The following is a 25733-nucleotide window of genomic DNA, read 5'->3' on the forward strand; positions in this document are numbered from 1 at the left end:
CAACCTTATGCAGTTGGATGCCGTAAGGAATTCCAACGTCAACGACAACGGACGAATGCTGTAGTCCATGGGGTTGCCTTAGTATTAAACGTTTTGTTGATTATTTACTATGATTTCCACCGGCTTGATGCTGTTGATCTCGCCAAGCCATACGAAGCAGTTTAACGCCAAGTGCCATCACGCCGGTTCAGGCAGCTTTGCCACTCTTCAAAGACCTCCTCCACCCATTTCGACGCCCGTAAATTGCAGTCTCAGCTGCGCCTGCCGCTCTTTCCAGTACTCTAATGACAAACACCTGAATTAAAACGATGACGAGTCGTACCAGCAAGTCGGCAAGTCCCAAGGACGGTTTCCTCCCTCGGCTATACGTAGAGTCGACAAATTGGAATGGGAGTTTGGCATAGAGGTGGTCCTGTGCGGCATGGAGTCCACTGCTAAAGGCATCCTCGTGGAAACCGTACTTTGTCCATGCCCCCGCGTAACTGATACCCCTCTTGTTCTGGATGCGTGGAAGAAGCTTCTGTGCTCGGACGGCGGCAGGTGTGTAAAGAGGATGACGGTATGTGAATGACGCCTGGATCGTGTCTGGGTTCGGCTGGTGCAAGGGGTTCATCGTGACGAGGACGTCTCCGAAGGTCTCCCTGGGGATATGCTGAATGATGTTCATGTTGTAGGTCAACGAAACCTGGTCAATGTTCTGCTTGCCGGTGGAGGGCGATGACAGGGTCAGGTAATTCCAACTAGACCATGCCTTCTCAGACGCTGGCATGTGTGAAATATCGGAATGGAGGATAACCGAGTTCTCGGACGTTTGGAAGGCGGAAAGAATCTCCTTCTCCTCAGGCGTGGCTGATCCCTCGATAATTCTCAAGGCCTGATCTCCGTGCGTCGCCAAGATAACATGGTCGTAAACGTCGGACTTGCCGTTGTGAGTGTGGACACGAACTCTGCCGTCCTCCTCGCTGGTAACCTGAGTGACCTGCGTGTTGAGGAAGAGGTGATTTGACGGGAATCCGCTCATGACAGCATCGATGTAGGATTTGCCGCACTTTTTCAATGTGAGCCACTCCGGTCTTGTCGCAACCGTTGACAGGAGATGATGGTTCCACCTAGCCTCTATTAGTATTACGCCCCGATCGCGGACAATGACACTTACATGAAGCGAACCAGAGTGACAGCTGGGAAGTTCAGCGTGCACTTATCCGGGCTTGTGCTCCATACGGCGGCGGTCATAGGAATTAGGTAGTCGTCTCTGAAGGCATCTGAGTAACCTTCTCTATCGAGGTACTCGCCTATCGTTTCCTCTCTCTTGCCTCCTTTGCTATACCCGTTCATCGCAGCGGCATCGTTGTCATCCTCCGCCATTAACAGGTCTAGTGCAAATTGGTTGAAACGAATGATATCAAAGATCATCCTCCACATCCGCGGCGAGAAGATGTTTTTCCTCTGAGCGAAGATGGAGTCTAGACTTTTACCAGCCCATTCGAATAAGCCATGGTCACGAGTGACGCCAAATGTCATCTCGGTCGGAACGGTGTCCACCTTGACCCTCTTCAAGAAGTTGATAAAGTTTGCTGAACTTCATGTAAGTCAGAGGCTCATGATAGCTGATGCGGTGGACCTACGATATGTGGCGGTGTTGAGGACGATGAAGCCGGTGTCGACACGAGTCTCATATTTGCCGTTCTTCCAAGTCACCGTATTTGTGTGTCCTCCTAACCTTGATGATGCCTCGTACATATAAACGTCATGATAGCTTCGGTTGAGAGCCCAGAGAGCCGCGATACCTGCGGCTCCACTGCCGACGACGGCAACCTTCTTCCTAAACCTTGGGTCAATAGGAGAGCCCACGGAGCCACGAGAGCCTATTGATTCCAGCGACGGTGGTCGTCGGGACATTATGCAAGAGATACGAGGATGAACGTTGGGAAGTGTGAGGTCTGTGGATGCTCCTGTACAAAGCCACTGGACGTCTGTCGCGCGAGGGCGCAGGTTTGCAATGCTACAGTGGCATATAAAGATACGGCAAGAAGAATCGGGGAGGCCGGTAACAGCTCTCTATCCAGGATGGAATGACGGCGGGCAAGAAGAGGGGAGTTTTCAGACGCAAGCCACGGACGACGATTTGGGGAAAGAGAACAATGGTACGCACATGCTTCCAGCAAGCCAAACTCACACCTTGTCTCTGTGACTGGCACCCCGCCCCAGGTTCAGGAAGGGGAGCACAAAAAGTCTCAAGTTGGCGGAGGCAACATTGGTACGCAAGTAGGGTACATCTGCGTCTGTAGCACCACCACCACCACTTGGCTGGGCTGGGCTCCGGACCAGTGCGCTTACTAGTGCTGCAACTCATGCAGCTGAAGGGATGGAACGGATTCAAACAGGTAGCGTTCTTTGGGGCTGTGGTAGTGGAAGCAGCTGTGTGTGCGTAACATACGAGGTATGTGGGTGTAGGGATGAATGCGGTGTGTAGGCCGAGAGCGAAGGAAACCAGAGCTCAGTGAGACAAGCGGAGAAACAAAACGTACAGCGGCTGACCTGGAGGCATCTTGACCTCTGGTCTCTGTTTCTGAGGATGTGATGAGAGTCTGGTGGAGTCTCTTGAGAGAGGGAGCTCAGCTCTGGAGCAAGCAATGATCGACACGTGGCTGGCTGTAGCAAGGGCCGCAAAGAGATAATGCGAGGCGCAGGAGACAAGGTATTAGATAGAGCTGGAGCTTGAGCTTGAGCTTGAGCAGATAGGACCCTTTCTGGACCTTGGGATAAGTTTCTGGTGCGGAATTCGGTGACAAGAAGGAAGGGAAAGAAAAGGTGAGACGGGCACGGAAAGATGTCGGCAGGTGTGTTCGGCCGGCTGATCACGATGCGATGAAACGAAACTCAGCTCTTGCCGGAGTTCCCACGCGCAATGACGCTTGCATTGGGGCACCCCTGCACCTGATCCTTCTGTGTCCGCTGCGTCCCCAGCTCTCTCCCCAGCCCCCCTTGTCTTGCCAGACTTGAACTATCGCTCGATGGTTCACGATCCAAGACGCCACATGTGGCTGGCTAGACATTTCATTCTATTTTATTTTTCCGAAAAGAGGCTGAAGATTCGAGACGACATCTGCAAATTCAACGCTCGGAATTTGATGGTTTAGACGCCTCATTTGGATGAACGCGTGCTCGTGGAAAGTGAGGCTGACGACAACAGACGAGAAGGCCTTTCCTGAAAATTAAGGTACCTAGCTTTCAATTTGCCGTTCATCAAGGCAATCGTTTTGCGGAAAGAAGAAGGCGGCGATAAAGGCGTGCCATTATTCTCACGATGAAAAGCTGATTTGGATCTCTCGGGCAGCTTAACCAGCTAAAGCAATCATTCCGACGCATTCTTTTTCAATGCGGATCACGATCACCGCGTCACTGTTGAATCCGGTACGGGCGGGGGCGTTCGGTAGATATCAACTTCACGACGGCGCTACTCCACGACTTGTTTTTCACGAAAATTGTCATGGGTGAGAAACTTCTTCCTCACTGCCAGAGACCAGCTCCAGCAAGCAATGAAAAAGAGGAAAAAGGCCTGTCAGACGTCCATCGACACCCACCCTGACCGTGCGCCCAAGGGCAAGACCACAATCAGGGACGAGATCATCACCGCTCTCTATACAGCAACCTTTGCAGGAAGCCGCCCTCCTTGCGGAGGGTGCGAGAGCAACCAGAGTTCTTCACTCTAGGGTGTCGAGGATATCAATCATCAACCAGGGTGGGATCTGTAGCTCCTTTAGGGAACCAAGAGTAGGTCGAATACTATAGAAATGATTCTCTGAAGTATTGTCGACATGAAGAAAAAAGAAGAAGAAGAGTCTAAGATTCGCGGTGGAAGGTCGCCTTTATATAGATTTCTCCAACGACCGGTTTCGCGCACGGGCCAGGGGCGGTTGGAGTGGGTTTTTGGTGGGTTTTGCTGCCTGCGGTCGGCGACGACTGCTGAAATTTTCGACAAATGGCTGGTCACCGCCCAAACTTTTTGTGATTTTGCCGCTTTTCGATGAAGGAGTATTCTGCGTGAAGAACCTTCCTTCCACATCTCGCGGGTGCTGCGCAATAAGGGCTTGCGCGCAGAGCTTTTTAGAGATTTGGTCATTAGAGAGAGGTGATTTTACACAGCTCCAGTTCCTTCTGGATGTCCATAATTATTGTTCTGCGCGGGCATGGCAGATGTACCTTGTGCCAGGCAGATATCCCGATCTATTCGCAGAGCTGCTTTGAGATACCTTGCTCACGTGAACACGCATTCAAAATCACCTTGAAGGTTGTGACGCGCGGTCAAGTACGTCTTCGTGGTTCGGGCGATATTAGATCAGGTTGCTAATGTAAGGTACCTGGACTTGAGACGCGTTGGACTGCAAAAACGGGCAGGCACCGAGTCTTCACGAGTGCAGCAGCCGAAGCCTGAAATTTGTTGCCATTCAGCACCTCAGTTTAAGATATGGCGAGCTGCCTCGTGGACCGTCTTCAGGCTATCATCTGCTAATGCGTTGCTTGCGATGATTTCTGAGCAAGGCAGACAGAGGCGTACCGAGTAATCATGTCTTCCAGGCATCCTTCATGTGGATTATGGATGTGCTTGAGCCGCATGACATCTAGCAGACGAGGTCTTTGGTACGACTTTCGACAGAGAACAGTACGAAGGTACAGTACCTCGAATTGTACTTAGATGGGCAGCGCGCAAGAATTGAAAGCAGGCCAAAAGCGTGCAGTTTAAGCCTAGTCGGCCATTTCAGGTAGTGTCAAGATGTCACAAAGCCAAGGGTAGACGACGAAAGTATGTCGAGCACTCAACGGGATCGGAAAACGGTAGTACGAGTCCCCAATTCTTAAAAGCGCCGTGACAGTTTTTCAACTGCCATCAGTCTACCCGGCTTAAGTTCAACTCCACGTCCAAGTACGAGAGACGCATAAATGCATTTCCAGACTGGCGACGCGGAGCCGGTTTCTTCTAGAGCCGGGGGTTTCAACTTTGAAGAAGAAAAAGAAGAAGAGGAAAACGAAGTTTTGCGCCGACCGATTTCTCATAAAAAGACCAGCCTGCGGGTGGGGGACGCGGAAGGCGGGCGCTTGGGCCATTCATATCACGTGTTTCTTTATTCGGATGGCTACCTATTCTGCTGCAGTACGTAATGCATTTGCTGAGGTAAGGCACAGCACTTTAGGTAATCAGCGAGTGTCCACTCAAGGCCCAGTGGCTGGAGCCTAGCGTCTCGTCGCATCCGATTGGTGCACCAGCCACCCGGGAGGAATGATGTCGCCAAGCCCGGTCCTGACTTACGCATACACCTCCGTACTCCATGCGACCAAGTACCTTACCTACATTCATCAAGACCAACAATCCACTCGCCCTTGACCGTTTTCGGCATTGATCCAACTACCACCCCGACGAACCCGCAGTGACGACCATCAATCTTGTGATACCCAACGAAGCCAAACGATCACAGCTCGCCTACAGCCTTCGCAACAAGGAGTGCCGCCCTCCATCCTCTCACTTCATCCCTTTATCGCCTTATTGAAGGCGAAAGGTCACCAACGACATCTCCCTCCGACTTTCTAAAACCTCCCGATCAACGAACTTTCCACCTCCCCAATACCGCCGCCACCATGTCCAACCCACTCGAAACCGAGCCCGGCTCCGAGCGCTTCGGCGACTACGAAGCAGAGCTGAAGCTCGTCCAAGCCGACCTCGTCCAGAAACTCGACCAGATCCCCGAACTCTCAGGCGAGCCCCGCAAAGCCGCCCTTTCCTCCGCCGAGCGCGCCCTCGAGGAGGCCGACGAGCTCCTCGCCCAGATGCGCCTCGAAAAGGCAAACATCCCCACCACCCTCCGCTCCAAGATCAACGCCCGCTTCCGCAACCACGAGTCCGACATTGACGGCCACAAGCGCAAGCTGCGCTCCCTCGCCGACGACCGCGCCGCCCTGTTCGGCGCGCGCTACACCGACAACCCCTCGGGCAGCGGCCAGGACGTCCAACTCGAGCAGCGCCAGCAGCTGCTTTCCGGTACGGACCGCCTCGACCGCTCTACGCAGCGGCTCAAGGCTAGTCAGGCCCTCGCCAACGAGACGGAGGGCATCGGAGCCGGTATCCTTGGCGACTTGCACACCCAGCGCGAAACCATCCTGCACACCCAATCGCGCCTACTCGAGAGCGAGGGATATGTGGACCGTAGCGTCAAGACGTTGCGGGGGATGGCACGTAGGTAAATATTCGTCCCTTAATATCCTTGGTTGTTTGGATCTCCGAGGTAAAGAATCTAGACTGACATGCTCAAAGGATGGCTACCAACCGGGTGATTACGATTTCCATCATCACCATCCTGGTTCTTCTCATTATCGCCGTCATTTACAGCAAGTTCAGATGAAGGAACGCAGCAACAATAGCAGCAGTAACAATTATCCCCGTCAGGAGTGCGGGGCCCGGAGTTTTGGGTTGTATAAGGATTCTACCACGACTGTACTTTGATCACTCCCATCGGGAACCTCATTACGTTTTCTTTTTCTTATGTGTGCTTCTTTTTTGCGAGCAAAGTGAAAGAGAGAGAGAGAGAGAGAGAGAGAGAGAGAGAGAGAGAGAGAGAGAAGGGCCTCGAGTGCAATGTCATATAACGATTGGGGAAAAGCCCCTGGTCTGGGTTTGAGAGCAAGAGGCCGAGTCCAAACAGAGACAAGACGTAACAAAAAACAAGAAAACCATCATGACGCTACCAAATGTGCCTTGGACAATTGGCAGTGTATCCAACACTATTATGCATGAGAATATGTCGTTCTAATCGCTCTTTTGTAAATGTCAATTTCTTTTTTCTCTATTTACCGTACCCGACAAGACGCCGACATGACAATGTTTAAGAGACCCTCTTTTTCCCTTTTCAACTCGGGGTCGCTTTTAACCTCATTGAATGGGTATAATCACACTTTTAAATCTTCAAAGAAACCATCTCCTCCTTTGCAAAAATGATCTCATCTCCGTCCACGGCCGCCTCTGCCCTTGTTGACACCTCCGCCCGACGGACCAGCTGATCGTCTCCTGTCCTCGCCGAGTCCCTTGCGGCCGGCAGCAATACCACCCTTGCCACCGCGACCGCCACGATCACCACCGCCGCCGCGTCCACCACGTCCTCCGCGTCCTCCGCGGTCCTGGCCACCCCGTCCGCCACGGAAGGGCGGTCTACCGCCGCCGCGGCTCTTGTCGACCTGGGCCTTGACGGCAGCGGCGTCGCCCTCGTCCATGTCCTCCATCTCCTCGTCGTCCTGGCCGCGCTTGTTGCTGAACTTGAGCTTGCCGCGGAGACCTCTCTTGCCGGCGTCCTTGCCCTTGAGCGCGGCGACGTAGGCGTTGACGCCGGAGCCGTCGTTCTCGACGCCGTCGACTTCCATCGCCTCGTCGTCGTCCTTGCCGAGGATGAGCTTGCCGTCGAGGTCGGTCTTGGCCTTGGTCCGGCCCGGCTTGCGCATCTTGACGGGCTTGGTGGACGAGATGTTGGCCAGGGCGTTGCGGTCGAGCAGATCGAGCGGTTCGTCCTCGTCTTCGACAATGTAGGTATTGCCACCCTTTCTGTTGCCGCGCTTGCCCTTGGCGCCGGCGGCCGCGGCGGGGCCCTCGTCGTCGTCGGACCCGTCGTCCGAGTCGTCCGAGTCGCTGCTGTAGAGGGCCTGGTCAAGCTCGTTGTCGAACTTGCGTCCCTGGCGGCCTTCCTCTTCGTCGCTCTCCTCGCCGGCGGCCTTGGCTGCATCCTTCTTCTTCTTGGCGCGGTCCTTGGTCTTGCGGATGTTGACAATGAGCTTCCTGTCGCTCTCTGGGCAGTTCTGGTTGACGAGGTCGAAGCCGAACTTGCGGATCATGCGCTCCAGGATGTGCCTGACCTTGCTCTTGAAGTGGCCCTTGTGCTCGTGGCTCCAGATGATGAGGTTGGGGACCATGGAGGACAGGCGGGGAATGACGAGCTCCGAGGGAAGACTGACGACGCAGATCTTGACGAAGCCCAGGACGCTCTTGACGATCTCGCGGTTGTTGGAGGTCAGGAAGAGGTCCATGGTCTGCACGAGGTCGGCCAGGGTCTGAGTGCTGACGGATCTTCTGAACTCGTACAGCACGCGGCTGAGGGCGGTGATGGATGCTGAGATCATGTGAGGAGTGCTGCCGACGAGACCGGCACTAACCATGGTGAGGAACTCCTCAACATTGGCTTTACCGGCGGGCGCGTCTGCAGGCATATGAGGAATCTTGCTGTTATCGATAGGGGCGTCGTTCGCAGACTCCATGCGGTGACCGATCTGCACAAGGAGGTCGTACGCAGCCTCTCTGGCGCGCTCGTTGTTCTCCTTGCAGCAAATGACGACTTCGCTAAGGATGGAGGGAATGAAGTGGAGTGAGGTATCGGGGATGAAAGGCAGCAGGGCAGAGAGAGCAGCAAGGCGTTCTCTGCGAGCGGGGGCGGAAACCTTTTCGGCGCTCGACAGGAACATCTGCTGCAGCTCGTCATTGCGTGCTGCGAGGGCCTGCTTGCCGGTTTCTGACTCGGTAAGGCGGGGAACCAGCTTGTAAGCCTTCTTCTGCAACTGAGGTTCGTTGTCCCTGAAGATGATGACGTTGGCAATTTCGAACAGAGCCGTGTAGCTTTCGCGAGGCAGGTAGAGTGCAATGCAGATGATCAAATCCATCAAGGTGTTGCTTGTTGAGGGCATAGCATTCTGCTTGGGTTGTTGTTTGGGCTTCTCCTGGTCGGCAGTCTGCTGCAGTTCCGCTGCGAGCATCTTGCTGACCCGGTCAAAGGTATCGATGAGCTCCTGCTTGGGGGTGACGCTGAGGAAAGCATTAATGGTGAGGAGGATAGGTCCTCTTGACTGAGGAAGGGTCTGGGTGTAGACGTTGAAGAGAACGGCGAGCATGTTTCCGGCAAAGCTACCCAAGTGCTCGAGGTTCTTCTTCGCCGTAGCCCTGGAGATGCGGCTTTGAAGAACGAGATCTTCCTCGTCGTCATCCTCGATGGTTGCAATAGCCTGGTTGGATTCGATGAGAATCTTGAGCGCACGGCAGACCTCCAGACGCAACTCGACCTGCTTGTACAGGATGTTTGCCAGAAGCTCGGCGAATGACTGGTCGAAAGCCTCGGTAACGTCAAGCGGGAGATCGCAGTAGCCGGGCAAGGTCGCCCAAATTTGCTGTACAAGGGTCTCGAAGATCTTGACTTCCAAAGTCTTCTCGGCCTTGCCGTGATCAAGCACCTTTTGGAACATGAGCTCACTGAGAGGGACCATCTCTTGACGGAAGTGGGCGAGGTTGGTGTTGCTGAGGTAGTCACGCAGGATGGGGAACATCCAGGCGCGGCCCTGTTGTCCCTTGGCGGGCTTCGCGATGTTCAGGGGCAAAATGGACAGAACAGCCTCGGGGCCCATGGCGCGGATGGCCTTGCCAATGACTTCGTCGGCCTCCTTCTTGCCCTGGAAAGAGTCACTGCCACGGAGTTCTCCAACAGCCTTGGTGATGTTGAGCATCATGGGGTTTGCCCGCCATCTCAAGGAGTCGAACATGGCTCCAAAGACGTTGAAACTCTCCATCCAGGCTTGTTGGTACTTGAGGCTGAGCAGAGACTCGGCAATCTTGGCAATCTTGTCCAGAGTCTTCTCGTCATAAACTGATGGCTCCAGAATGACCGGCTGCGGAACACAGTTCGCCATAAATGAGACCAAGCACTCGGAAGCGGAAATCCGGATGTTGTGTGCGGGGGACTCGAGGTACTGGGCGACCATTGAGAAAATTTCGGGCAGCTCCTGGAAAACTTCATCGGGGTCGAGTTGTGCAGAGACATCGTAACCTCTCGAGAGGATTGCCAGCCATGGCGGAATAAGTTGCGTGTCGTTTGCGGCAGGGCGCAACTCCGAAATGATTTCCATCAGTCGTGGGAGCTTGGACGAAGCGACGTCGTCGGCCATACCCTCGAAAATCATTTCGAAAATCTCAAAAGTCGCCATCGTCATGTACTCGTTGCCGGATCTCGAGATTCCGAGGAGGAGGTCGCACAGAGACTCGATCTTCTTGCTGGGCCAACCACCACTTGCAGAGGCAATGGTCTTGATGAGCTGAAGAGCGTGGATCAGAGCGGGATCGTGGGCAGACTCGGCTCCTTTCTGCTTCTTTGCCGCCGCGGCCTTTCCAGCAATATCCTCGAGGTTAGCGAGAGCGGTGTGAGCGCACATGTCCGCAGCCGGGTGGTCGAGTGAGGGGCTCGGGGGCGGGTTCTTGAGGACGTTTCGGAGCGCTTCCTGAGCCCTCTTGCGGATTTTCGGGCGCTGCTCGAGAGCGAGGTTCAGCAGACCGGCGACGGCTCTGCGGGGGCCGATCTGGGTGACGCCCAGCTCCCAAGCACCGGCATCTTGTGCGAGAAGAAGAGACTCAAGGCATCCGATGGACGAGCGGAGGAGGAGGGCTTCGGCATCTTGTTGCAGGAGAACGGGTGCGAGCGAGGTGAGGATCTGGGTGAACTTGGCGCGAAGGATAGGTTGAGGCGCAAACGGGGTGACGATATCGAGGAGGTAAACCACGGAGGTCGTCGTGTCGGAGCTGATGTTGCCGCTCTCTACAGCTTGGGTGAGGAGGCCGAGAAGGGCGGCGAAGTAGCCAGTCGGTGTGTGCTGAGCGTTTTGCTCCTTCAGTGTTGTGTCGACCGCCTCGAGGACTACGGCAGTCTTGAACCATGTTAGTAAGGATAACAGCCAAACTGAAAACATTCGGTAAAGCTTACCCTCTTTTGACTTTGCAGACCCGGGGAGCGGATCTTGTCCAGCTTCTCGGCAAGAGTTGGAGTCGACATTGTGCTTGTCGTATTCCAATTCCGTCGGGGACCAACTGTGGAAGAGACGATGCAAGTCAAAGCCGGTGTGGTCGAGGATCCCGTCCTCTCAGTGTCCCAAATTTTTCCTGGCGCAAAAAAATCCTTATCGAACCACCCCGCCCCCGATAAGACTCGCTTAACAAGGGTACGTACCGTGTCGGAAGACAGCTTTGGCCAGGAGGTTGTACACCTCGCACGGTCCTTCAACGGTGGTGGATTCCAACGTTGAAATCCCCCACAATCGCCGTCAGCAAGTTGCGAGCTCAGGAATGGCAATTTCAGTCTCCATGGAACATGAGTACTTCGTTTCTCATGTTTTCAATAATCGTATTACTAATTGGATGTAACTAGGGTGTCTCCAATAGAGATCCCTTGATATAAGCTACACAATTGACACATACTTACGCGTGCACAACAAGATGGGACTATTGCAGAAGTTCTCACCAGTTATCTGGGCGTCCCTCAGTTAGTAGGGATTCCGTCGGCCTTTATAGCTACCATAACCGTATTTGCTACCTTAGGTATTCAGACACTCTCGTACTTTCGGACTCTTTACTACGGGTCCACATCCTAGAGCGCAATCATATTGAAGACTCATCCTTGTTTCTCGTTCCAAGGCTGCAGATGGGAGAGAATGATCGGGTATGGCTTCCTTCGTGTACAAAGTATGTAAGCGGCGAAGCCCGGTTTACAAGACAAGAATTGCCCTCCGTCCCCGTGCCAGGTTCCCAGCTCTCCTCCCACCGGCATTTCATATCTTCATCACGCCTATTCCGTATCCCGCCGGCCCTTTCAGTAATCCCGTTGGCAAACTTAATCAAGTGATCCATTTTCTTCAACTCTGGTCATTATCTTCGTCGTCCATCGTAACTCGTGAGGAAAAGTTTCTCATTGCCAGTTACATACGATGTAAGTGAGCTATCCGAAACCCTACTTATTCACAACTGCTCGACCTGCCAAGCTTTCGCTTCTCAGTTTCAAAGGCCTAGACATTGATTCGGTTTACATGAACGCGTAACTACCCAAACTAAGCCTTTTGACAAGTTCTAGTCCGTGAATGTCACTGTTCGGGATTCGAAAGCCGGACCCATCTTTTGTCAATGTAGGCCAAAGTTTTAATTTAAACATTTCTCGAATGTCTATCCACATCTTACGGTTGAATGAGTCGTAGTCTTCCCTCGTAGGCCAGCCCGGCAGTTATCTACCTGGTAGTCGTGATCTTCCCCTTACCTCAAGAGCCATGTGCCTTAAGTCCCCGAGACATTCGTATCATCGTATTCCGAGGACACCGACGGTAGGATGGTGTCTTTATAAAGCGTCGGAGCTGCACTTACGTGGTAGACTTCAGTCCCATAACTCAGACATAACTCATCTCTACTGTTCTCTCACAAACCCTCCTTCAACTTACACCACAATGCAGTTCTCAACTCTCTTCGGAGCCGTAGCCATCGTTGCCGGATTGGTCTCGGCCGCGCCCGCATCAGAGCAATCCGCCGTCAAGCGCCAGAACTGGCAGCAGTGCCTAAAGGCAGGCGATCGGTGCACAAACATCTTGGGAGGAGTTGGCGGTTGCGTTTGCGGTCTCAAGCTTGACCCTAGATACGACTGCGTTTGTGTTTAAGTAGGTCTACTATAGTTGCACAATGTTTTGAATTACATACTGACTTTGTAGAAGTATACCTCTTTCCATTACCAACATTCAGGCTACAGAATGAGTAGCAGTAGCACAGAGCACGGAAGGATGGTATGGCGCCCAAGCGAATGACTGTCTCATCGATTGAGACTATAGAATAAGCGTAGGAAATTTAAATGGAATGGTTTTCGGCTAGTACAATGATTCCAGACAATGCCAGTTCGATCCCTTCCTTTCCACCGTATCAAACTGTAGTAAAGGTCTTTTAGTTTAGTAAGTCTCATTTTATGAAGCGTGTCAAGTTATCTTTGAACATGGCGAGAAGAAACATCACGTTGGAATGTTGCATGACAGTCATCAATTAAGGGTCATCGTTGGCGTCTCAAAAGGTTGTTGTCGTATGAAGTTGCAGACGGAGGTTTACAGACGGAGGTCACCTCCGTCTATGGCGTGATGGTACGCAACCCACATATCAGACGAACGTGGGGTTCAACTTATCTATACCTACCTCACGAAACTTACCTGCAGGCAGAACATTTTCGCTCGAATCCATCATCTTTTGCACATACATCATGTCTCGAGACCCGAATCGTCCAAACGTCGTTCTGATCCTAGCCGACAACCTCGGCTGGGGTGAATTGGGCTGTTACGGCGGCGGCGCCCTCCGCGGCGCCGCAACGCCCCGGATCGACAAGCTCGCGACGCAAGGTCTCCTGCTGCACAACTTCAACGTGGAGAGCGACTGCGTGCCAACCCGCTCCGCGCTGATGACGGGCCGGCACCCGATCCGGACCGGCTGCCGACAATCCGTCCCCGCGGGGTTCCCGCAGGGTCTGACGCCGTGGGAGCGGACGCTGGCTGAGTGTCTCAAGGAGAACGACTATGCTACTGCACACCACGGGAAGTGGCATCTGGGAGATGTTCCCGGTCGGTACCCTTCGGACAGAGGTTTTGACGAGTGGTTTGGGATCCCGAGGACCACGGATGAGACGCAGTTTACGTCTGCGATTGGGTATACGCCCGAAGTGGCGGAGATGCCGTACATCATGAGGGGAGTTGCTGGGCAAAAGTCAGAGAATGTGCGCGTCTACGACTTGGAGGCCAGGAGACTCATCGACGAGATGCTAGTGGAGAAATCTAAAGACTGGCTGTCCCGTCAAGTCGCGGCTGAACGGCCATTCTTCCTCTACCGCCCTCTCGTCCACCTTCACTTCCCGACGCTGCCTCACAAAGACTTTGCGGGAACCACCAAACAAGGCGACTTTGCCGACTCCATGGCGGAGATGGATCACCGTGTAGGCCAACTCCTGGACCACATCGACTCCCTCGAAATTCGGGAAAATACAGTCGTCATCTTTGCCTCCGACAACGGTCCCGAGTTCAGGGAGCCGTACAGGGGCACGGCGGGGCCGTGGTCGGGGACATACCACACTGCCATGGAAGGCAGCCTACGCGTGCCCTTTATCATCCGGTGGCCGGGTCACGTTCCGGAAGGCGTCACGTCCAACGAGATCGTTCACGTAACGGACATTTTCACCACTATTTTGTCCATCACCAAGTCTGGAATTCCAGACGATCGACCCATTGACGGTATCGATCAGACAATCTTCTTCAAGAACCCGGCCAGTGTCAAGTCCGAGAGGCTGGGCTTCTTATTTTACATCAAAGAGGAGCTGCGGGCGATCAAATGGAAGGACTGGAAGATGCATCTCGTCTGGGAACCCAAGGTCAATCAGTCGTCGGGTCGGCTCGAGTCGCCCTATCTGTTTAACACCGTCAGGGACCCAAAGGAGGAATCGGATATCTTGTCGTTCAACACCTGGGTGTTACAGCCAATGACGAAGTTGAGAACTGAGTTTCAGAGGAGCCTGGCAAATGATCCGGCGCCGCCTGACCCGTTGAAGGATTTTCTCTGCTCCAATATAGACGTAGACATTCTCTGGTAGAGTACAGTAAGAATGCAATAGTCTTAGAGTCAGTCTCACAGCAAATGCTGTGTTGTTTGGACTTGTCTCGGTTGTGGTTGAGAACCTTTGTGATTTCTAGACTTCGTGATATCTAGATTGACAGCATCAGGCACACCTTGCATATGCACAATCTTAATGTGCTTCAAATTACACGACTTAAATATTCTACTGAGGCTGTTGTAGTCACGTTGATCACGAAAGCGGCTGATAATATCCGACTGGTTTGTCCCACACTCTAAAAGGCCCGGCCTATCGTGATGGAAACACAGCATATGCAACTAGATAATTATGGTCCTTGGCCGTAAGCAGGCTGAGCAATACGCGCAGCCAAAATCAGGACGAACTTCCCCAAAGAGAGGGCAGAGTAAGCCTTGTGTGATGGAAAGCAATTTGCCACGAGGACACCGAGCCACTAGCAAAGTCACATACATCAAAGATACCAATGCTCTCCAGCACCCACGAATCAATCTGGAAGTTTGGGAACCCTCTGTGTTCCTTCTACCCAATCTTGTGCGGTCAAGATAAAAGAGAAAGCCATACTCCATCACGATCAAGCGAGAAAACATTAGGCAGATACTTCGCGATGGCCTCAAAAACAACGTACGAGCCTCTGCTCGTAACACTTACCTTCACACCGGGTGGTTTCCAGCAGACTAAGATCCTCTCCATGGCACCGCAGACAACCCCCTTCACACCACCCAGCGGTCTCTGCTCTCCCGTCGACATTCGCTGCCTCGTAGGCAAGACAGAGGATCTCACGGGGGACGTCGAGTGCCTGCGAGACCAAGTCGTAGCCGAGACCACAGCCAGCCTCCCAACGCAATGCTTCCCCGAGAGTTACGCCGCAATCTGGCGACCATCCGGGAATACGTTCAGTGAGAATCATGTACTTATGAAAAAAGCCCTGAAAAAAGAAACGCTAACAAGACGGTGAATTCAGGCGACGTCGCAAGCGTAGCCTACCCAGGCACAGCCTGCATCTCCGGCTGGACGACGGCGTGCGAGACGACCCTGACCCTCGAGAGCGCGCAGACGTACACCCAGACGTGGTGCTGCCCGAGCTCGTACACCTGCCTCGTGCCCACGCCGGGCGGGACGCCCTACCGCGACTGCGTCAGTCTCCTGAGCACGAACACGGAAGTCTGGATCAACAACATCGCGACGAGCGGCGGGCGGGAGTCGACGCTCTGGAGCTCGTGGAGGAAGATCTCCCTCACCGGTCTCCCGAGTGCCGCCGGGGGACCCCTCTCGGTCAAACACCCCGTTTTTCCGCTCTACGGCCGTGTTCCTTCTTCTCAGGCCTCTGGTGTTGCTGGAGGGGAAAGTCTTTCGACTGGCGCTATCGCGGGGATTGCGGTTGGAGCGGTGGCGTTGGTTCTTCTGCTGCTCGGTGCCGGGTTCTTTATATGCCTTCGGAAGAGGAAGCAAAAGAGGGCTGCGACCGCAATCGCCGCGCAGAATGAGGGCAATACGGGCAATGAAGGATATGGGCAGAAAGGTTTTGGGTACGATGCGAAGCAAGAGTTACCCGGCCACGGAACAGAGATGACGGAAGTCGACGCTGCCACGCCGCCTCCCGTTGAGCTTTCGGCTTATACGAGGGCTGCGGAAGTGGAGGGCAGCCGGCCTGCTGAGTTGTCGTAGTAGCAATTCATGCGTTTTTGCTTCTTCAAACATACCTTATCTTACGGATCAGTTCTTGAATAACCCTTTCCTCGACTTGCTTTGGACGGTTGGTTTGTAGCGTGTATTAGTCGGCCCCACCTCGCTAGACCGCATTGTCTGAATCCCACATCTAAAGGCGTGTCGACAGCTTGCGGGTCTCAGCTTCGTGGTGTAAGTGAGTGAGAAACTCTTCTTGTGATTGGTCAAAGCCGTCGCCCTTGTCCAAACACGGAAGTCTTGATTTGGTCCCCGAATCAATGGGAGACATGTAAAGACTTCGCGCAGTAAATACTGTGAAAATGATATGACAACATACGATGTACACAATTCGAGTCTAAAAGTATATAATCCCTTCACCTTCCCAGTTCTTCTTACTAGTATCACACAATATCTTTCACAAACACATCCAACCCAGTCCTAAATTCTCCAAAATGTCTCAACCTCACGAAACCATCATCATAGTCGGAGCAGGCATCGTCGGCTCCGCCCTCGCCCACTTCCTCTCCTCATCGTCACCATCTTCACCAACCACCCCACGAACAATCACCCTCATCGACCGCTCCTTCGGTCCCCTCCTCGGCTCAACAGGCCACGCACCCGGCTTCGTCGGCCAATTCAACGAGTCCCCCGTCCTCACCAAACTAGCCATCGACTCCGTATCAGAATACACCAAAATCCCCGGCGGCTTCGACACCGTCGGCGGCCTAGAAATCGCCTTCCAGCCCGCCGGGTGCGAGCGCCTCAAAGCCAGATGCGCAACCGCCTCACAGCGCGGCCTAGCCGCTGAGATACTGAGCCTGAGAGAAGCACACACACTCGCGCCGGAGCTCGTCAGACAAGAAGAGTCTCCGGGGTCGGGGGCTGCAGTCTTCTTCCCTACCGACGGGACCGCCGACGCATGCAGAATCACCTCGTTCTACCAAGACTCTGCAAAGAAAGCAGGCGTCGAGTTCCTACAAACCTCTGTCGAGAAGCTACTCCTCACACCAGACGGCCGCATCAAGGGCGTCCAGGTCCTCGACCTCGGCTCCGCACAGCAACTCGAAGCCGATAAAGTCATCCTCACAACGGGCATCTGGGCCCGCGACCTCTGCCGCGACCTCCCCTTCCCCGTGCCCGTCATCCCCGTCGGACACCCCTACATGCACGCCCGCACCCGAACCCCCTTGCCTCCTCGAGAAAGCGCAAAATCAAAATCGGAATCGCTGCCCTTTGTGCGCTGGCCGGAACACCACGTCTACGCCAGAGACCACGGCACCCGCTACGGCATCGGAAGCTACGACCACCCGCCCGTAGGCTGCGCGCCGAACGCGCAAGACGGGACGGCGATCGGGGTCTGGATCCCTGATTTCCGGCAGACGCTCGAGGCTGCTAGAAAGATGCTACCCACAGCGACTGCGGCGGAGTTTGAGGAGGACGCGAGTGAGAATCAGACGAAGAGCAGGAGCTTCAATGGGATCTTCTCCATGACGCCCGATAACATGCCGCTTGCCGGTGCCGTGAGATCGGTGCCTGGGTTGCACATGGCCGTTGCGGTGTGGGTTACGCACGCTGCTGGGACGGCCAAGTTTTTGACGGGACTTTTGAATGGGAATGGGGTAGATCAGGAGACGTTGGGGGCTCTTGAGCCGGAGAGGTTTGCTGGGCGGGACTTTGCGACGCTGGAGGAGGAGTCGCTTTGTGGGTACAACTCTATTTACAAGACTGTGGCCAAGTAGACGTAGGAATAATCACCTAACATTTTGTTTTTTGCTATCTGAAGATCCTCCAAAGAGGTTCTCATGTCTAAAGCATATTTTGCACAGTCTTGGTCTTCTTTGTGTCAAATCTCGAACCCAAGGTCGAAAACCAACCGTCGGCCAGGTGGCACATCTGGCCGACGGTGAAGCGTGCCCAGTGCCGACAACCCTCACCAGACTCCCATAGCCGCCAAGCCAAGCTACTCGGCCTCTTTTTGGGTGCCGCCGCATGAAAAGCTTTTTACCCAGCGGAAGGAGTTCCCGAAGTAAAATTTTCAGACTTTCAGTTAATGGTTCACGGTGCTCCGGTGTACACCGAATCCTTCCCCGGCCGGGTGACACCCCGGATGAAACGGCCGAAGACCCACGCTACGGGCCGGACCACTCGGCCATCAACGACACGCGCCGAGAAGATTGCGGCAACAGACCGTGGGTAGTACACGGTGCTGACAAAACACACGATCTACCAAGTCTACAATGAAGCATTTGAAGTAGAATCAGATCCGCAACTCAGTATAAAATTGGCAACCTCTTACTTTCCGTTCCAATAGTCCCCTATCCCGCCATTCAACCTCATCTAACAACCCAGCTCCAAACTTACAAACCCAGCTCTCAAGATGGCCTCTCCCGCCACGAAAGCCCCAACCTCTCTCCCCCTCGAACTCGTCCAAAACCCAGCAGCAAAAGACGCACCCTACTACACCCCATCCCAATCTCCCCCCTCCGGAACAGCCATCCTCCCCTCCACCACCACCACCCCCCTCCCAAAACTCTTCACCCCCCTCGAAATCCGCTCCCTCACCCTCCAAAACCGCCTCTTCCTCGCCCCCCTCTGCCAATACTCCGCCTCGCCCCTGGCCGGAAACCTCGCAACAGACTGGCACCTGACCCACCTAGGCGGCATCCTCCAACGCGGGCCCGGCCTCTGCCTCATCGAATCCACCGCCGTCCTCCCGCAAGGCCGCATCACCCCGCAGGACCTAGGCCTCTGGTCCGACGCCCAGATCCCGCCCCTCCGCCGCATCACCGACTTCGCCCACGCCCAGTCCCAAAAGATCGGCATCCAGCTCTCCCACGCGGGCCGCAAAGCCAGCACCGTCGCCCCCTTCATCCACGCCAACGCCACCTCGCCCCCCGAAGCGCACGGCTGGCCGGACGAGGTCTACGCGCCCTCCCCCCTCCGCTTCAACGAAGCATACCCCCTCCCCAAAGCCCTAACTCTCCTCCAAATCGAATCCCTCAAAGAAGCCTTCGTCGCCGCCGCCCGCCGCGCAGTCCAAGCCGGCTTCGACGTGATCGAAATCCACGCCGCGCACGGCTACCTCCTCCACCAATTCCTCAGCCCAATCTCCAACGCCCGCACCGACGCCTACGGCTCCTCCTCCTTCGAAGACCGCACCCGTCTAGTTCTCGAAGTCACCTCCCTCGTCCGCGCCACGATCCCCGACACGATGCCGCTCTTCGTCCGCATCAGCGCGACGGATTGGTTCGACGACAGAACAGACCTCGTCCCGCACAGCTGGACGCTCGCCGACTCGTGTAGGCTGGCGCCGTTGCTCGCGGAGCGGGGCGTCGATCTGCTGGACGTCAGCTCCGGCGGGATTCATCCGCTGCAGGCGACGAGTATCAAGGGCGGACCCGGGTACCAGGCCGGTTTCGCAAAGGAGATTAAGAAAGTTGTCGGGGAGAGGATGCTGGTGTCGGCTGTGGGTGGTATTAGTACGGGGACCATGGCGGAGGGGTTCCTTCAGGAGGGGTTGGATGTGATTATGTGCGGTCGGTGGTTCCAGAAGAATCCTGGATTGGTGTATGCGTATGCCGATGAGCTTGGGGTCAATGTCAAGATGGCGAACCAGATTGGATGGGGGTTTGGTGGACGTGGAAAGGGGAAGACAGACGTGAGTGATAAAGAAGAACGCCTGTAGACTTTGTTAGATAGACCACAATAGACGCGGGTAGATCAGCCTACTGATGACTCAACTTATCCAGCATGTTCATCCAGAAACACTACTTATACGGAACCACGGTCGAGAATTGTTCAAAACTATAATTTGCCTGCTTTGACTACTAATACACCTCCAAACGCCTTCCTCCCGTTCATCGCAATTTGTTTCATGTAGGTATACTTCATAAACATTACCAAGGCCGTCGAATAACGGACTGTACCCTGTTTCCTATAACCCCAGCCGTTGTCGCGTGTCCCCATGTTTCTCTACTCTCGACAGAAAGAACAGACTTAGACTTCGGTCTCCACATCGGGCTTGCGACCGTTGAGAGCACCCATCTTGGTAATCTTCCGGATCGCAAACTTGGCCTCATCCTTGGCGAACTGCACATTACGCATTGGACGCCACTGCATCAGACCTCGATGTTGGCGGTGCAGGTCTCGGCTCCTGCTCTTGTAGTCTTTGTAAGCGGCAACAGGTCCGTTACCGTTGCTTTTTTGAGATGCGTCCGAGGGAGCCGCACTCGCGTTGCTGTCTGTCGACTGCCGTGTGCCATTGCTGCTGGCTCCGGTATCTTTGGTGCTGGCGTCTGTGAGTCCGAGATCCGGCTCACTACTGTTATCGTCATCGTCATAATCCGTATCGAAGTCATCGCGTCCCTCCGAGTTCAGATCTTCCTGATTCTCGTTATCGCCACCCATCATCTGTGTGGGATCTTTTCCAAAGGCAGTGCTCCAGTCGGTTCCGTCTTTGGAGAGCCACTTCTCTTTCTCCTTCGGATCAGTCTGGGCCAGGACATCGCGGCCTTGGGTCAGGGACTCATCATGCAGCTTCTGAACTGCGGGAGGCACCTCGGCTCGGACCTCCTCGCCTCGCACTCCCTCCGCAAAACAGGCCTCCCAGGTCTCAATTGTCTCGCGCGAATCGTTGTCAGTGACAAACTTGACGTGATCACCGTCGGTACCAGTGGAGAAACGACCCTTGAATCTGAGTCGACCAATTTCTTCAATCTTCATGTCGGGGATGTCTTTGAAGTTGTCCTGAGTGATGTAGTTCTGTGACAGACGCAGACCCTTGTCGCAGTTGAAGATGGGAATATCAAAGTCGCGTTCCTCGCAATCCGGGAAGTCCTGGAGCCATAGTGACGCAAAAGCGTCGGCATGACGCTTTCCGGGAGGGTAAAACTCAAAGAATACTGGGGATCTGTAGCGGTAACGAACAGGAAGACGGATCTTCTCGTGTTTCTCATCGCCACTGATGTCCCATGAAAAGCCGTCTTGCTCCTCCAGCTTGTTACAGGCGTCTCGCTTGATGCTAGAAGAGCTGCCACCAGTACGAAGGCGGATCTTGGTCTTCAATTTACCGTAGCCAGCAGCAGTGATTTGCTGAGACGTGAACTCGAATGTACCAACATCCCAGCCAAGCTGAGCAGGAGGCAGACGCAGTTCAACAGACCTGAAGAGAAGGGAGATACGGATTCTTCCGTATCCAACTCCGCCATCGAGAGGGTACCATCTTGTGGCTTCACTTCCAGATCGCAAAATATCGGAAAGCTTGAGAGGGACCACGCCAATGATGGGATCGTGTTGCCTGTTGCGGGAGTCGCGGACAGTAATTGTCACAATGCCAGACCTCCAATCGCGAATGAACTTTTCGGTACCGGCGTTGAAGATGGGTTGCGAGGAGACGGCCTTTGTACGTGTCTTGTAGATCAGTTCATCGTTGACGAGAATCGTGCAGTATGAGCTAGGCAACTTGCTGCCCTGTTCCTCCTTGACCTCGCCAGCATCGAGGCGCGCAGGTTCGTACTCGCGTCCCTTGCGCTTACCGTTGGAACCCTTCACATTGGCGAGCTCCAATCCAACAATCTGGTGGACGACGATGCTGAGAATGCCAGAGGGCCAGAGAGGGTCGGGAGGAGTGTGCTCGACAGCATCCTCCATGTCGTTTTCAATGGTGCCCTTTTCGTCCTGAAGCTCCTTTTTGTCCCTCAGTTCAGGAGGCAGATTGACGTCCTTACCATCGGTACGAAGAGCCTTGCGGAACTGGGTCTTGCCGAAGAAGCCAACCTCCCAGTGCAGCTCGCCAGGCATAGAGGTCTCGGCCTTGACGCCAGCAAGCTTGGAAACCTGGGGGAACATCTTGCCGGGGTGTTGAATGAGTTTCTGAATGCTCAACTCGACCTTGCCAACGACATCGTCCGCAGATGAGCGATCGCTGTCCCACAGCTCGACCGAAAGTTGCTCGTCCGCCTTGATCAAATCGGCTGTGACCAACAGGCCGCAGCTCTCCTCGAAGACGGGGTTGAGGTCATCTTGGATGACACGGGTACAGAACTGGGGCTTGGAGAACTTGCTCCAGGCGACGGTGATGTAGGGGTCGGAGCCTCCGCCCTCACTGCCCCGGCGGTCTTGCTTGCTGAGGCCCGTTGCCTTATGAATACGGATGAAGAGAAGTCCGAGCGCAAGCGTCTCCTTCTTGATGTCGTCGCCTTGCAGCATCTTGCTCAAGTCGAGAGTCATGCTCTTGGGAGCGACGTACATTGAAGCAGCGGTGCCGATGGCCCAGTTGACAAAGTTGGAGATGAGAGGCAAGTTCAGAATATTGACTCCCTTTTCAATCATTGGCGTGCAACCAGCCTGAACTTTGGGAATACCCATCAAAGTAAAAGTGAGGGTCTTGAGGAAAGGCGGTTCAGGGGTAAGCTGCAATCTGATACGGGCGGTGGCGACAAGTCCCTGAAGTTCAACCCCTACTAGTCGTTAGATAATGCTAGGGGTACAATGTGTTTTGGTGCACTTACAAATTGGGAGGGGGACGCCAAAGAGACCTCGAACACCGAGGTAAAAGACGAGCTGCATTCCCATGTTGCGGGCCTTTGACGAAACGTCAGAGCCGGACGGCTTCGCGTGGTAAGCAACTGAGGCCTCCAGGTTGTAGAAGTCACCAGCTTGCTCCATGGCGGCCAGTTCGTTGGGGTCAGTGTTCTTCTGGTTCTGCTTGTGGGCCTCGTCCTTGATGTCCTTGACGTGGCTATCGGGAAGGGCGCGCAAGCTGAGAATGCGGAGCGGGTTGCTGCCCTGCGAGATGTCGGCAACGCGCACGTTCTCGATGACGCCGGGCACTGAGGCAACCATGACGTCCTCGAGGGTATCGGCAATGCCAGCAAACATCTCGGGGTTAATGAGATTCCACATGATGCCGACGGCGGTGTTCATCCACTGGAATTTATTAGCTTCATGTCATGGCTGTGCAGAAATGGGGGGACCACGCACCTCGACGGATTCGGGGACCAGGTTGACGGTTGCTGTTTCGCCACGCGCCTGCTCACTAGACCATTCGGTGTTTCTTCCCTGCGTAATGAGGTCCTTTATCCACAGAAAGACACCAGAGGCGACGCACGCTCCGAGAGGAAGCAGGCCATAGAGCGAGCCGCCAAAGAACTTGCCGACGATGACGATGGCGAAGAAGATACCAGCGCACAGAATGTTGCCGCGTCTCTCGAGGTGCTCGAACATGGGCTCGTAGCTGACGCTGGGGGTGTGGAAAAAGTTCACGTTGGTCTTCTCGCTGTGGATGGGCACGTCGGTGGTGCTACCGGGCTCGACGGGGTCGGGCGGCGCCGTGACATCTTGGGCCCATCGGTACTCCTCGCCAGACTGATTAGGGGACGTGGAGACTGTAGCGTCCTTTCCGAGGTTCTTGTTGGGAACGGATATCTACCAATTGTTGTGTTAGTATGGGTTCTAGAGTGGGCAGGGCTTGATGCCCGGCGAGAAAGGAAGGATTATGGGATGATCTCACGTGGGGGTTTTCAACAACGTCCTTGAAGTTTTCCTTGGGGTTCTCAATCTCGACATCCTTGCCAGTAACGGGATCCCGCACGGTCTTGGTCTTCTTGCGAGCACCTTTTGGTTTCTCGGGGACATGATCCTTTGTGTCTTGGAGATTTTGTTGCTGTTGCTGTTGCTGCTGTGTGGCGTTGCCGTTTTGTTGCTGCTGGCGGGCAGCTTCCTTGGCGATCCTCGCGTGCTCCTTATCCTCGGCTTCAATGGCAGCGTCGCGCTCGCGCTTCTCCTTGTCGAGCTGGGCGACGAACTCGTGAATGTTTGGGATGCGGTTCCGGCCGCTGTAGTGTTGGCCGCCGGTCGGCACCGTGTGTTCGTCGTAGTTCATCTTGCTACCATGGACAATGCCTGATTCTCTGGGGTGTTTTTTGTCTTGGATTGTGGATGAAGATTATAGACCAGTCGTAGCTGAGACTACGCTGTCAAAGATCCAAATCAGTTGCCTAGTGTTTGGGTAAACACGAAAGAACAAAAAGGCAAAGAGAATTGAGCAGAAGGAGAATCAAGCAGGTAAGATCGAAATGTGCGGAGGTTAAAGGTCTCGGGGGATAGGGATATAATCATAGGTATGCAGATCATCCAGCAGACCAGCAGGGCAAAGGGGGGAAAAGGGAACCTAACCAACCGGCAATCCCATGAAATGGATGAGGTGGGAAAAGAGCCCCTCCAATTGCCTCATAGCTCCCCTTCAGCTCTAGCCAGCTAGCTCGCTTCACCATGAATGCCTACCTTACCTACCTTGGTAGTGTACATTACCTCAGGTTGGGTTAGCACCTCTGTCCCTTCAGCTGCAGCTTGTGGGTGCAGCAACAGAGCAGGCTGGGTGGGAAGCTGTGATGGTCAATGACGTAGCGTGTCTTGCGAACTTGCGACTTTGATGGCGGGAAAAAAGCCCACTAACAGCCATGCGCGGCCCCGCCCCCGAAGCAAGCCCCCGGCTCCTTACAGGCCCCCCTATGACGGAAGAAGTCTCCGGTACTTTGGCCTGGTCCAAGCGTAGCCGTCACCTCTTCTCGCCCCGACCTGCCTTGCGCTTTCACTTCCGTGCCTATTGTACGTTGTCGCTTCTTAACCAAAGGTGACTTTGCTGGCTGGGTCTAGACGGATTGATATGTTCATGATAATTTGCAGCCACAAACATTCCTCCGGGCCAAGTTGTCAGGACTAGAGACGCGGTAGGACTCACTCTGCCACCGTGGCTGGAACGCTCCACGCTCAATGGCCCCAAGGTCTAGCCAGACTGCAGCCCCCCTTTTGGATTACCTACCTAAAAGTATTGAATGGGACACGCTGGACTGGGCTGGTGGCAAGGCTTTAGGCGAAGAGCCAGCATTCCCGCTCTACACTACTATTCATCAAAGTGCTCAATTTCCTGTTTTCCCGCATGTTTCAATGGACTGCGTGACAAAAAACGATGCGACAAGCCTATGGCCGATCTGCAGTAGGGATCGCACAATGTGCTTGCGTACATGGCTGGCAAAGGGAAAACAACATGGCCTGGGCCGCGTGTTCATTGGCCTTTCACCCCGGCCCCTTGGCTTTTGCGATTAGCTCACTCCTCATTGAGCTTGTGCTGGCTTGACAGCTGGAGTTCTGGGCATGAGGGGGAACGTTTGGTCCGGCTCGTGATGGTCGGTTGGTTTAATGTGGATTCCTATGTTCATCTTCTTCGTATGCAGATGGAGAGAGGACTCAGGAGATATCTACCTGTTTCTTGGAGAAACTGTTCTCCACGGTATCAATCTTCACATCCCAGGCGATACAGATAAGCCAACATATGCGTACAGTAAATACCATCCTACCCGAGGGCGGCTCCTGATCGTCGTCCAGGTTTGTCAAAAATGTGTGAGGTCAGTCCATCGCAAACCTTCCGGGCGGCTCACTGGACAGGCACGACCTGACAGGGCATGGAACATGGGGTGCCGCTTGTCCCGGCCGGCGGGAGGAGAGAAGCGACGATTGCGTTTACAGGGCCTGTCTTTTTTGGTAGCAGCAGCAGCAGCAGCAGCAGCAGCAGCAAAAATAAACCACCTTGCCGGATGTTACGCAAGCCAAGCTCCAGCGTTCCGTCAG

At 54.4% G+C, this 25733-nt stretch overlaps 9 protein-coding genes across 9 annotated transcripts; 6 read left to right on the forward strand and 3 right to left on the reverse strand.

Moving 5' to 3' along the window:
* Positions 1 to 70: 70 nt before the first annotated feature.
* On the reverse strand, positions 71 to 2830 carry HER10_EVM0011125 (amine oxidase). Its single transcript, XM_035480563.1, has 3 exons — positions 1626 to 2830; positions 1157 to 1574; positions 71 to 1109 (listed from the first exon to the last, which is right to left on the reverse strand). Exons 1-3 carry the CDS (start codon positions 1897 to 1899, stop codon positions 188 to 190), a joined length of 1614 nt encoding a protein of 537 aa, XP_035330060.1. The 5' UTR covers positions 1900 to 2830; the 3' UTR covers positions 71 to 187.
* Positions 2831 to 5362: 2532 nt separating this feature from the next.
* On the forward strand, positions 5363 to 6590 carry HER10_EVM0010783 (vesicle transport V-SNARE protein). Its single transcript, XM_035480232.1, has 2 exons — positions 5363 to 6233; positions 6308 to 6590. Exons 1-2 carry the CDS (start codon positions 5635 to 5637, stop codon positions 6393 to 6395), a joined length of 687 nt encoding a protein of 228 aa, XP_035330031.1. The 5' UTR covers positions 5363 to 5634; the 3' UTR covers positions 6396 to 6590.
* Positions 6591 to 6910: 320 nt separating this feature from the next.
* Positions 6911 to 10867, reverse strand: HER10_EVM0011463 (uncharacterized protein). Its single transcript, XM_035480896.1, has 2 exons — positions 10773 to 10867; positions 6911 to 10716 (listed from the first exon to the last, which is right to left on the reverse strand). Exons 1-2 carry the CDS (start codon positions 10839 to 10841, stop codon positions 6991 to 6993), a joined length of 3795 nt encoding a protein of 1264 aa, XP_035330098.1. The 5' UTR covers positions 10842 to 10867; the 3' UTR covers positions 6911 to 6990.
* A 1409-nt stretch (positions 10868 to 12276) lies between these two features.
* HER10_EVM0011838 (uncharacterized protein) lies at positions 12277 to 12483 on the forward strand (the record flags this gene model as incomplete). The annotated part of the gene is made up of 1 exon (XM_035481255.1): positions 12277 to 12483. The coding sequence occupies one exon, from the start codon at positions 12277 to 12279 to the stop codon at positions 12481 to 12483; it is 207 nt and encodes a 68-aa protein (XP_035330142.1).
* A 584-nt stretch (positions 12484 to 13067) lies between these two features.
* On the forward strand, positions 13068 to 14441 carry HER10_EVM0008112 (arylsulfatase A; the record flags this gene model as incomplete). The annotated part of the gene is made up of 1 exon (XM_035477646.1): positions 13068 to 14441. One exon carries the CDS (start codon positions 13068 to 13070, stop codon positions 14439 to 14441), a length of 1374 nt encoding a protein of 457 aa, XP_035329698.1.
* Positions 14442 to 15045: 604 nt separating this feature from the next.
* Positions 15046 to 16106, forward strand: HER10_EVM0012999 (arylsulfatase A; the record flags this gene model as incomplete). Its single annotated transcript, XM_035482373.1, has 2 exons — positions 15046 to 15337; positions 15403 to 16106. 2 exons carry the CDS (start codon positions 15046 to 15048, stop codon positions 16104 to 16106), a joined length of 996 nt encoding a protein of 331 aa, XP_035330273.1.
* Positions 16107 to 16428: 322 nt separating this feature from the next.
* On the forward strand, positions 16429 to 17852 carry HER10_EVM0012418 (FAD dependent oxidoreductase). Its single transcript, XM_035481814.1, has one exon. It carries the CDS (start codon positions 16559 to 16561, stop codon positions 17843 to 17845), a length of 1287 nt encoding a protein of 428 aa, XP_035330211.1. The 5' UTR covers positions 16429 to 16558; the 3' UTR covers positions 17846 to 17852.
* A 271-nt stretch (positions 17853 to 18123) lies between these two features.
* Positions 18124 to 24519, reverse strand: HER10_EVM0007116 (C2 domain-containing protein). Its single transcript, XM_035476682.1, has 4 exons — positions 23617 to 24519; positions 23088 to 23531; positions 22616 to 23033; positions 18124 to 22564 (listed from the first exon to the last, which is right to left on the reverse strand). Exons 1-4 carry the CDS (start codon positions 23986 to 23988, stop codon positions 20103 to 20105), a joined length of 3696 nt encoding a protein of 1231 aa, XP_035329567.1. The 5' UTR covers positions 23989 to 24519; the 3' UTR covers positions 18124 to 20102.
* Positions 18484 to 19791, forward strand: HER10_EVM0001817 (uncharacterized protein; the record flags this gene model as incomplete). Its single annotated transcript, XM_035471552.1, has 1 exon — positions 18484 to 19791. One exon carries the CDS (start codon positions 18484 to 18486, stop codon positions 19789 to 19791), a length of 1308 nt encoding a protein of 435 aa, XP_035328910.1.
* Positions 24520 to 25733: the final 1214 nt, after the last annotated feature.

This window comes from Colletotrichum scovillei (genome assembly GCF_011075155.1).
Source record: "Colletotrichum scovillei strain TJNH1 chromosome Unknown Contig00009, whole genome shotgun sequence".
NCBI lineage: Eukaryota > Fungi > Ascomycota > Sordariomycetes > Glomerellales > Glomerellaceae > Colletotrichum > Colletotrichum scovillei.

What these genes read in the sequence shown, in the direction of transcription:
- HER10_EVM0011125 (XM_035480563.1), bottom strand. Translation starts at nt 1,899, where the DNA reads ATGTCCCGACGACCACCGTCGCTGGAATCAATAGGCTCTCGTGGCTCC. An exon ending in CCTCAACACCGCCACATATC is followed by an intron (nt 1,575 to 1,625) that starts GTAGGTCCACCG and finishes CATGAAGTTCAG; the next exon opens with CAAACTTTATCAACTTCTTG. An exon ending in GTCACTCTGGTTCGCTTCAT is followed by an intron (nt 1,110 to 1,156) that starts GTAAGTGTCATT and finishes AATAGAGGCTAG; the next exon opens with GTGGAACCATCATCTCCTGT.
- HER10_EVM0010783 (XM_035480232.1), top strand. Translation starts at nt 5,635, where the DNA reads ATGTCCAACCCACTCGAAACCGAGCCCGGCTCCGAGCGCTTCGGCGAC. An exon ending in TTGCGGGGGATGGCACGTAG is followed by an intron (nt 6,234 to 6,307) that starts GTAAATATTCGT and finishes ACATGCTCAAAG; the next exon opens with GATGGCTACCAACCGGGTGA.
- HER10_EVM0011463 (XM_035480896.1), bottom strand. Translation starts at nt 10,841, where the DNA reads ATGTCGACTCCAACTCTTGCCGAGAAGCTGGACAAGATCCGCTCCCCG. An exon ending in GTCTGCAAAGTCAAAAGAGG is followed by an intron (nt 10,717 to 10,772) that starts GTAAGCTTTACC and finishes ACATGGTTCAAG; the next exon opens with ACTGCCGTAGTCCTCGAGGC.
- HER10_EVM0012418 (XM_035481814.1), top strand. Translation starts at nt 16,559, where the DNA reads ATGTCTCAACCTCACGAAACCATCATCATAGTCGGAGCAGGCATCGTC.
- HER10_EVM0007116 (XM_035476682.1), bottom strand. Translation starts at nt 23,988, where the DNA reads ATGAACTACGACGAACACACGGTGCCGACCGGCGGCCAACACTACAGC. An exon ending in ACGTTGTTGAAAACCCCCAC is followed by an intron (nt 23,532 to 23,616) that starts GTGAGATCATCC and finishes AACAATTGGTAG; the next exon opens with ATATCCGTTCCCAACAAGAA. An exon ending in TGGCGTCCCCCTCCCAATTT is followed by an intron (nt 22,565 to 22,615) that starts GTAAGTGCACCA and finishes AACGACTAGTAG; the next exon opens with GGGTTGAACTTCAGGGACTT.